Source organism: Homarus americanus, unplaced genomic scaffold (genome assembly GCF_018991925.1).
Source record: "Homarus americanus isolate GMGI-L3 unplaced genomic scaffold, GMGI_Hamer_2.0 scaffold48016, whole genome shotgun sequence".
Taxonomy (NCBI): domain Eukaryota; kingdom Metazoa; phylum Arthropoda; class Malacostraca; order Decapoda; family Nephropidae; genus Homarus; species Homarus americanus.
This window is the reverse complement of record NW_024755055.1, coordinates 1172618-1183421: the sequence shown is the minus strand read 5'-3', so window position 1 is coordinate 1183421 and position 10804 is coordinate 1172618. Positions and strand designations below refer to the sequence as shown.

General features: G+C 37.4%; 1 protein-coding gene across 1 annotated transcript in view; it reads left to right on the top strand.

Moving 5' to 3' along the window:
* The window catches only part of LOC121856270, a 39685-nt gene extending 29246 nt beyond the window's left edge, over nt 1-10439 (top strand). Inside the window, exons 4-6 of the mRNA XM_042351677.1 lie at nt 26-221; nt 883-1140; nt 2232-10439. Coding sequence (XP_042207611.1) covers nt 77-221; nt 883-1140; nt 2232-2815 — 987 coding nt within the window. The 5' untranslated portion in view covers nt 26-76 and the 3' untranslated portion in view covers nt 2816-10439. The remainder of the gene's footprint in view (nt 1-25; nt 222-882; nt 1141-2231) is intronic.
* Nucleotides 10440-10804: the final 365 nt, after the last annotated feature.

Genomic DNA, 10804 nt, shown 5'->3' with positions numbered 1-10804 from the left:
GCATCAATTGTCTTTTGTCTTCCAGTTCTGTGCCATCGTGACCACCGTCCTGAGCGTGGGGGCCGTGGTGGGCCATATGGTGCCGGGGGCTGTGCTCGTCTATATCCTCCTGATGGTGGTGGTAACTGGGCCGGGCGTCGTCCTCCACGTCTTGCCAGATTCCTTCTACGAGCGCATTAATAGAATCCGATCCGCCCTTAGAGGTGACGATTCCGGCATGGGTGAGTGTGTTGGGGGGGTATGTGGAGAGGATTAAATACCTTGATGCTACGTAGGGAGGGAGAGAGAGAGAGAGAGGGAAAGGGAAGGAGGGATAATATAGGAGAGAGAGAGAGAAAATGTGGGAGATGGGGAGAGAGAGAGAGAAAATGTGGGAGATGGGGAGAGAGAGAGAGAGTTATATATAATGTGGGATACGGGGAGAGGGAGAGAGATTAATTGTCAGAGAGAGAGAGAGAGGGAGATAATAATATCAACATTTCACAGATAAATTCTCTCCTTAGCTCATTAATTTAAACATTTTCTCATCCTCTTGACTTTTTGCTTGATATATTTTAATCAGATTGTTTGTGTGTGTGTGTGTGGCATTACTGAGCCCAGGGTGTACTAGTTATGCATAGGCAGTAAGTATGCATATGGAATAACGTTGTCTTGTGTATTTTGACTATTTCTGTACGTTTGTTGTTGTATACAGACTCTGAATATGAATAGTTAGGGTAGGTTAGTTTGGGTTAGGTTAGGCTAGTTTGCATTGGGTTTTGGTATGTTAAAATGGTTAAACTTCCTGATAAAAACTAACCTGGGGTGCTTAAACTTCAGGTGATCTTAAGACTACCGCACGTAAATCAACAGAGGAGAACTAACGAAGCTTGTTATCCCCAGAAACATCCAACGTGTCTCTCGATAGCGACATATCCGAATTCATGCCAGAACTTCAGTCTCTGGAGGCCCAAGCTGCCCTGGATGTGCCGCTGATGAGCCAAGACCCACCTGAGGTAGAACAGATGATGGAGGAGGCGGAGACCCTGAGGGAGGCGGCCAGGGAGAGCAGCACGAGGAAGAGGTCGCGGAAAGGCAGCAAGGGAGCGGGTGAGGCGTCTGCAGCCGCCCAGGGTCTGTCGCTCCCTCTCGTAACTGGAGGTGCTGTACCATGTGTTGAGATGGATGTTTATCTTATACGGGGTGTGACATAGGTCATGTGCCATAGTAGAATACAGGGTGTGTCATAGGTCGTGTACCATAGGGTAATGCGGTGGTCTTATAGGTCATGTGCCATAGTAAAATACAGAGTGTCTTCTATAGAGCATGACCTATAAGACACCTTGTATTTCCCTATGATGCACTTATGAGACACCCTGTATTTCCCTATGATGCACTTATGAGACACCCTGTACATCACTAAACTACCATTATTAAATCCTCATCGCCTGATCAGATATCATGTCCGGTAAATTGTTTGTGTCTTATGTACAGTAGCTAAAACAACTATCTATTCATACTTTATTGGAACAATATGAGATCATGGACGATAAATTTGGGTATATGAAGGCTGTCACAAGGTCACACGTAAAATTTCTGAGCATATCGATCCCCACCTGCACGGATAGTTGTTTTAGCTGCCGTACATTGCGTTAAAGGTGAAGGTAGACTCGATTGATTACATTAACATCTTTGCTGTGGGGATGCCACTTTTAATATTTTATTTGGGTATTGGAGGTTTTATTCAGCAGAGAGAGTATCCCACACACAAGGAGGTCAGTAGATGTACTGTACACGATCAAGGTAGTAGGATACAGACCTCGCGTGACCTTTGTGCAGTACGAAGAGCATCACAAACATCACATTTTACTCTAGGATGTGTAGTGGGAACAAATAAAAATGTGTCCTTTTATTTGTTTAGTAATTTGTTAATACCTTACCTACTTCAACTGTAATTAACTTATTCATTACTAGTGTTAGATGTTTGACTGTTTTTAAGGTTTAAATATTGTTATAGTGTGAGGGTGATGTTTTTACCTGCTATGCAACTTTGAATGTGGGGAAATGATTTATTATTTAACCTCATCACTGCAGGATGGTATTTTTTGATATATTATTTGGCTAACATCAGATGATTTTAGTCAGAGTAGAGGGACCCCCATCCATAAGGGGTTAAAATTGGTTAAATCTCTTTAAATTAGTCATGTAATCTTTAAAATCTTACATGTTCTAATTTTTTGTGTCTCTTGCAGAGGACGGCAACACCACATGTTTCACAAGTGGACTTCCTCAGGACTTTCCGTCCTATGACCATGAAAGTGTTGAGGACCTGGATGGACCTGACTTAGACCTGCCAGAGCTGCCGCATCCTGTACCTGAACCTCGTCAAGAGAGGCAAGGACCTGGCGGAGACAGATACCAAATGCAGTTTGTCTCCTCACATTTTGGGGAGAGTAGCGACGAGGAGGACGCATTTATTGAGGGTCTCACATTTGAGGAACGAAGTCAAATTAGACAAGAGCCTCTATACCCACAAAGTTATCCCCCTAATGAGCTCCCCATTACAACAACTATGGACCCTATAGGTCAACTTATGAGTAGTGTAATAGCTCAAAATGCAGGTAACGTTTTATCTGCTTTAGGGCAAAATTTAGTAACCTCTGTGATAGGGCAGTCTACAGCCATTGCTCAACCTGTGCCCACTACCAGTCAGCAGCAGCCCAGACGACAGCAGCAGCCACCGGCCAGAATGACCAGGTCACACGACCCCAACCAACAGTCCACTACAGACCTGGAAGAAGATTTTGAACTTATTTCAGACGAAGAATTTCAGTGACAGTTTACACTCGACGACAGGCGCCTTAGCTGCGATAAGAATATTCAGTGTTGAAAATCCACATTTGGACCAAATATTCTTTTGCAACAAACTTGACAAGTAAAGAATCCAATAATGTTAACAAAAATACCACAATTATGCATTTGTGTCATGCAATAGTGAAATTCTCATATCAAAGTGACGGCTGCCTTAATACAAATTTCTCAATGAATTGCCTTTTGCAGTGTCCTGTAAATGTGTGACAAGTTTGGTAGTGGTGCAGTACTGAGGAGGTGAAGTAGTGTCCTGCCTGTGACTCTCATCTTTGTATAGACTAGAGATAAACTGTGGTGTAGCTCGATCAAGTGTAGTACTACAGACCGCCTCTATCGGTATTCGACACGATTAAAATCTTAGGGAAACCGTGGATTGAAAATGAAAAAAAATAATAATAATTCTCCACTGCCCACAGGTTATCTAGTATTATTTCCTCTTATCTTTTAGATCTCAGTTGGAAAATTAACGTTCTTGTGCTTGACTGACTTACTCGTGTATATTCCAATGACTGGCTTTAGTTCCCTGTCTGTCTGGCAATATGGTTCCCTTGAGTGGCATTAGTGCGTGACTGACTACATATTACTGTGTATCTGACTGAGGGATATAACCACCACCACTTGCATTAATAAAAGACTTGAATTAGTTAGCTAACCACTGTGCTAAATGGGATACTTTAACCATTGAGAATCGGTCGGTAATTGAGACTGTAGCCTTAGCTGGTTTATGAATTGCTACTGAAAGACTTAATGTACTTGTGTATTATGTATTGGTTCTGGTGTAATAGTTTTGTCTTCATTACTCAAAGCGAATCCTGTCCTTTGAAATTTGACAGAAAGTAACGTTGTCATTGTCACATCCTTGGAATCTGTTGGGTTGGGATAGGCTGAGTTATCTTGGGTTAAACCTCTACAGTTATGGAGTCTCGAGAAAAGTCATTACGAGAGATTTAAAACAATACAAGGTATCAGATGACGTTTAGCCCTCCAAGTTTATTTCACCTGATGATTAAACACCCTAATACTACCTTGGGGGAGGGGGGGGGGCTAGGTTAGGTTAGCATTTGGGTGTTAAATCATCTGGTGAAATAAGCCGGGGTGCCTAAAATCTTCACACGTTCCCAATACAAATACTGTACTCGCTTGTTGAAGAAATATTTGACTGGTACATGTACTTATGAAAAGAATTGTGTCAACATTTACATTGGAGTCACATACAGTGTTCTTATGACCTCTGGCTAGCATTAATTACGCCTGCTAAATACCACATGGATGTTTTTTTTTTACGTAAACCCTCAGAATCACTCGGCCGCAAGTGTAAATACGTCGTGCATACACAATATGAATTTCATTTTTATATATTATACGTATATCAATTGGCTGTGTCATTATGTACCCTAATTATTTTATAGACTAGTGTTAGATCTTTTAAAAAATGTTGATTGGGTCTCCATTGTCAGAGTTCACAGTACAGTTATGTAATTGTGTTTGGATCCTGATGTTCCTCTTGACGTTAATTACACGGAAGTTATGACATTAAATATGGTTTTTGCTTTTAAGTGGATAATATTAAATATGAATCCATATCTTAACATATTATTCCCATACCAAAAATTTATGATATGACAAATATTGAGTAATGGTTTAAAGATTTGGTGATATTTTGTTAATATTCCAGGTAAGATATTATGACCCATTACAATAGTTAATGTATTGTTAAATTAATAAATTATTATGTCACTAGAAAACAAACTTGAAGACAATTTAAGAGTTATCAAACATTTGTAATGTGAGAAATTGCTCTGATAACTGTAATGATGAAGAAGATTATATAAACATTGTGTAATATAAATGTTTGTGTATTAAAGGTTATTAAATATTCTTAAAAAACATAAATTAACTTAAAAAATTCACAGATGACAATGGAAACTTCAAGAGAAATTCCAGGTAATATATATGTGTCGTGACGTAGAGTTTGTAGTGTACAGAATTGGTCTGAGCATTTAAACCGAGTAAGCTTGTAACGTATATGTGTTTTGAGTGGTATCAGTTCGGCTCATCTGGTGTACAGTATATAAATAAGAGTTCCCATTATGAGTTTGGTAAATTAAAGTAATCCGCGGTATACTTCACCGGTATTGAATAGGTGGTCTGCCGTGTTTGTTTTGTAGTTCGTGCTGTTGGATTTGTTTAAGATCGAAAAAGTTGTCATTGCAGTTTCTTCTTTGGGTAATGTTCAGAAAATTGGATGTAACTGCTACAGTACTTGCAATCTGTCAAAATGTTTATAACTTTTTTATAATTAATTACTATTCTTTTTCCATTTTGTATTTATAAATTCTTATTCTCTTAGCTCTTTGCAGTGTGTGGCAGAAACTATCCAATGTAACCTCAGGGCTGGTTAAATTTTTGTATCGACGTCTGCATAAAAGTTACTAAAAAAAATTATTGTAATCAAGTAATTTTATGGTGGTAGAAGAATGTTTTGAATTCTTTAGCTTAGGTACAGTTGCCTGCATTTATTCATGACACAGTGACTGGTGCATTTTGTGAGATGTGACAACTCTGTAGAATAGTTATCAAGCATAATTAGTCTATTGTGAGGTTCCTTGGGGCTATTCTGAGGTTTTTTAATATGATGTAAATAAACACAGAGTTGCCACATCTCACAAAAAAGCATTAGCCACTGTGCCAAGTCTTAGTGCAGGTGACGGTACTGTAGCAGTTCATTTATTACTTAGTAGATGGCATGAGCTTGTACAGTATTCCTTGGTAGTTTAAGAGGATGGGGGAGGAAGGTTACTCCTTTTACTAAATGCTGTACAGGGAATCCATGAATTACAAATGTCAGCCTCATGAACATCTAGACACACGAATACCCACACACACACACACCCGAACAATGCTCCATACAGTCTTAATATTTAACACTGTATGTACTAGATATTATGAATGTGTTTATGGAATTGTGAAAGAAAAAATATATATGTATTTTGATTGCTATTTTTATAAGATATTGTCTAATCGATGTTTAGAAAAGGAGTCATTTCTTAAGTGTGTGTTTATTGGAGTTATGTCATCCATTCTTCGCCGATGAAACGTACTGTTATCATTTTAAGAATTTATGATGCATTACAGGTACGTGATTTTGTAATTTAATGGAACAAGATGAAGATGAAACTATTTATCATTTTGAGTATAATTTAATGTATGACATGATTTTGTAATTTATTGGAGACTAGACAAATGTACCTGTAACAAAAGGAAACAATGTACTGTAATTGTAATTGTTATTTTTCGTATTTTTTCATACATTAGATGATTTTGTAATTGAATGAAAACTAGATAATTATAACAGAAACAAAGAATTTATGTATTTTGAATGTTTTACGACGCATTGTATAAATCCGTAATTTTATTGAATGAGACGAATGTAAAGGAAAAGATAATCTTATACATTACAGTTATTTATCTCTATTGAAGTTTTGTATTTGTTTTGTGTGATACAGTGCTGTAATGTTTGTCATTCATTAGTGCTCTTGTGAAAGGGTTACTGTATTATAATGTTGAGTGTTTGTGTGAATGATTCTGTAAACACTAATGCTCCAACAAATAGCAGAATTTTTTAACCAAACTGGATGTGTAGGATGATATCATACCTCTAGCAAGATTGATTGTTATTATTATGTTCTTATTGTTCCAAGTTATGGCCTTCTTGACTTATCGTACATTAAGAAGATTTCAAAATGGGTTATGTCGGCTCAGTCAACTACTAAAATCTGTTTGTCTTTTTTCCTGAACCATGAATCTGAAGCATTTATGGATAGAATAGCGCATCAGTCTACTGCTTCAGGTTCACAAGTCTGAATCTCTTGGGGGTTCGTGATCCAGGGGGAGAGGTAAACGGGTTTTGGTAGTGAACTGTATAGTATTATTTTAGTTATGTGTTTTGATATATTCGATAACGTAGCTATGGTCTTTGTTTTTAACCACTCGTGTATGGGATTCCTTCTGTGCTGCATAAAATTGACTGACGTTAGCTAAATAAAATCTCAGAAGTGACGTCCCTATAGTGAAGGGGTTGCGTAACTAGCAGCTAAACTTTCTTATCCTTTTCAGTTTGAGTTGTGTGTTTTTCCAGTTATTTGAAGGAGAATAATCCACTCAATATACTCACCCACTGTTAATATTAAATCCTGGTATCATGAAATTTCTTAATAAATATTATGTTTGTGTCCCCTTACATTATACACCCCATGACTAACACACCTCCCTGCTGCCTTGTGCTGTAGTAATATATTAAATCTTCCTAATTGAGAACTAAAGATAGAGGCCAAGCTGTGATGTTTGTATGTACTGTACCTGGATACCTAATGCTTGAGTGAACTACCGACACTAAAGAGATTACTGTATAGTCGGTCGATCAACAAACACTGCAGTGCATATACAGTGAGACCTCTATATAATGGACTTTCATCTCTATATAGTTCATTAGATGGGGATTTCACATCTAATGAACCCTCGATAAAATGGACTTTCATCTCTATATAGTTCATTAGATGGAGGTTTTACATTTAATGGACCCTTGATATAACGGGCTTTCCTCTCCATATAGTCCGTTAAATAGAGGTTTTACCGTACTGTTTAAGAATTGTACCCAACTAAAAATGGAAAAGTGGTATAAGATCATTTACCTGTTGGCGGGTGATCGCTGTCTCTCTGTTCCACACTAGTCAGTACTGTAACAATAGGCCGAGAGCCGCGATGTAAAAATTAAGCCGTGTTGAGTTTATTCATTGTGTATCTCTAGTTTTTTTTTTTTTTTTAGTCTTTCACTCTGCCAAAAATATGAACTAATATGCCTCGTTAAGTCAGTGTGGGAGATGTTAAAAGTTCAGTCTGTTTTTAGCGCCTCGGGAATGCCAGCTGTTGTGATAAACCAAATTTGTGTGACGTGTATCCTGACGTGCCGGGTAGCTTTTAATAACTTTTCTGGGTATATGTTTTAAAAGACACTTACTTCACTTGTTCTGAGGAGTATAAACAGATCTGAACTTAGAGTATCACTTTTGATAATCTTTACACTTAACATTATTGGTTTATTCTCTTTAATTAGATATTTAATTTGGCCTTGTGTGAATTGGTGTTTATTATGCTTGTAGATGAGGAGTTTATGTTACAATCTGCAGGGTCACTAAAGTAAAGGGAGCCACTGTGACTGTTTTAAAAGTATGTTGATGGTATTAATGGTGTTGGCTTTAACCCAGGTTGTGGGTGGGGGTCATTCTGTATTGGAACGTATGACTTGAAAGTGAGGTTCCCATAACTGTGGAGGAGGGTATCTCTCTACTCATGAGGGAATGATAGGAATTCAGATTGTCTCAGAAAAATTTATACACAGGACCTGAGAGTTTTTTCTGGTGTTGTGTGAATGTATTTTTTTATTTTTTACAACAGAAACTTTGAAAACTTTGTCATCACTTGTAGGAGACCTCGCACATCAACAAGTGGGGATAATATTGGTGTTTTAATACAAGAATTCATAATGCAATCTCCACGAAAATCTGTAAAAAACAATGTGTATATATATTTCTGAGACATCTTGTACCTGTAATTATAGATAGGATATATTTAACACCTCTGTTGAAACAGGATGAACTTAGAGACCAGTTGGAATTTTTTTGTTCTTCATATTTAACTACTGTACAGATATTAACTTGAAGATACTGTACTAATAGAACAGGGTGTCTATAAATGAGTACCCTAAAAACAGTATGCTATCATGGTTTAATCAGGGTATAATCATTTTTGGACACCCTGTAGTTAAAAGACAAATCAAAGTACTGTAGTGGGGTTTTGGAATACAGTACAGTAGTTCAGTTTGTAATTCATTATGTAAGTATTTTTCAGAAACTTTACAGGAGTGAGCAAAAAAAAAAAATGTACAGTAGAAGTAAAGTACGGATTAAGTGTGAATACAAGTTATACCTGAGCAGCGGAGGTAAGACTGGTGGGTGTGTGAGTGCGTGCGTTTCTGTGATTTTTTTTTGTACGTTCTGTGGTATTTTAGTAGCGTTTTGTCGTCAGTAGTGCTCTAGAAGACATCAGGATAATACTACTCTACTGCCTCGACTAATGACGAGCTTTTAACCCCTCCTCTCCCCCCACCTGCCCCCTCTTATGTGAATGAACTGTAGCATCATATGTAAAGAACAGTACAGGGGCCACCACAGGGAGTTTCAAGAGCGTCGTTGATTTGGCACGTTTGGTTTTCACCCATTTAGTGCGTCATTTAAAATTAATATGATCGGTAATATTTTGTGGTCGAGTTCTGTAGTTTCATTGCCGATAACTTAACACAATCCGATATTCGTTGTGGTTATTGAGTTCTGTGCTTTCATTGTCAATAAATTAATAAATGTTTCTTCTTATTGCACTAGTTATCAGTTGTAGTAATTAGTTTATTGGGTAGGAAACGTTTGACTACTTGTGTAATCATCATTTTCACCGTCACCAAAGTCGATTGGTTACAGCCGCTCTGGTTACCGCCACCCTTGAAGTTAGTCGTTCGTGTGGTGGTCCCTGAGAAAAGCTATTATATATGTTCAAAGTATTTATAAGGGTTGGTTGCACTTTTTACACTCATTAGGATGCAAAAAAAAATCTACGCCGGGATATTTATCATTGATCGATAATGTATTTATATAATATTCTTCAGTTTTATGATACAAAATATTATATACAGGAATGAGTATCTGTTCTATAGGGTGATTTTTTATTATTATTTTTTATTTTTTTTTTTTAGACATTCATACTGTGCAGGTATTAAGATTGATGGGTTAAAATAAAGTCTACCTAGGTCGGTATATTGGAGGGGGGAGATCCTAGCCAGTGGACTCTGATACGAGGCAGCATTTGTAACTTTTGGATAGTTCTAGGGCATTTTGTCACCGGTTCAGTATAAACTCGACCTAAATATGGCTTTGTCGTCTCCAAAATAAAGACATTATTATCTAAATTTAATAAATATATCGTGGTATTCAACAAACTGGTGATGAAATGTTTGCTGACCCCTTTTGGAGGCCATACTATTTACTGTGTATTTGGAATCTGGTAATATTCTCCCAGTGTTTTTGTCTGAAGTATTACCATAATATATCTCTTAATGGTAAAATTGTAAGAAATCTTCCTCCAGTCTTCCAAGGTTGCAATTTAAATTCTCATGATAGTTAGTAAATTGATCTTGAAAATTAATTTATTGTGTTTGTAATAGGTTGTAATAATGTGTTAAATCGCGCGAGGATGTGAGTGTGTCAGCCTGCCCAGCCGTCAAGAACAGTTACCTTTTCTCCCCCTCCTGTTACTTAGTATTATTCAGTTGAGACTGTTAGCTTGCAGTTGAAGCTGTATATTGTGATATTTGATAAGTTTTATAATGGTATGTCTATTACTGTACTATATGGGTTTTGATAACATTATCATTATCTCTTTTAAAAATAGGCTAGTGCTACCAGATCATGTTTTATTTTAGTTATAATGCACCATGTATACCATAATGATGTATTATTGTGAAATAACAAAAACGATGGTAACTTGTGTTTACTTTCTTACCTTAACCCTTTAGTGGGCAGGGCTTCCCTCAACTGAATAAAATCATCTGGTGTTAAGTGAGAATACAGTCCCTAAGGGAGACTTTGCCTGCTAAAGGGTTAAATTTATATGCGACTGTACTGTACTCCAAACAGGGAAGTGAAGTGCTTCCCCGTCTGGAGTACTGTCACCCCGTCTGGTCCCCAAGATATGTTAAAAGACTCTCAATTGATTGAAAACGCCCAAAGGAGGGCCACCAGACTGATGCTTGTACTAACGCATCTCACTTACCCAGAGGGATTAGAACGCCTGCAGTTGCCCAGCTTATACTATAGGCAGACAAAGGGTGACTTAATAGTTTATAAAC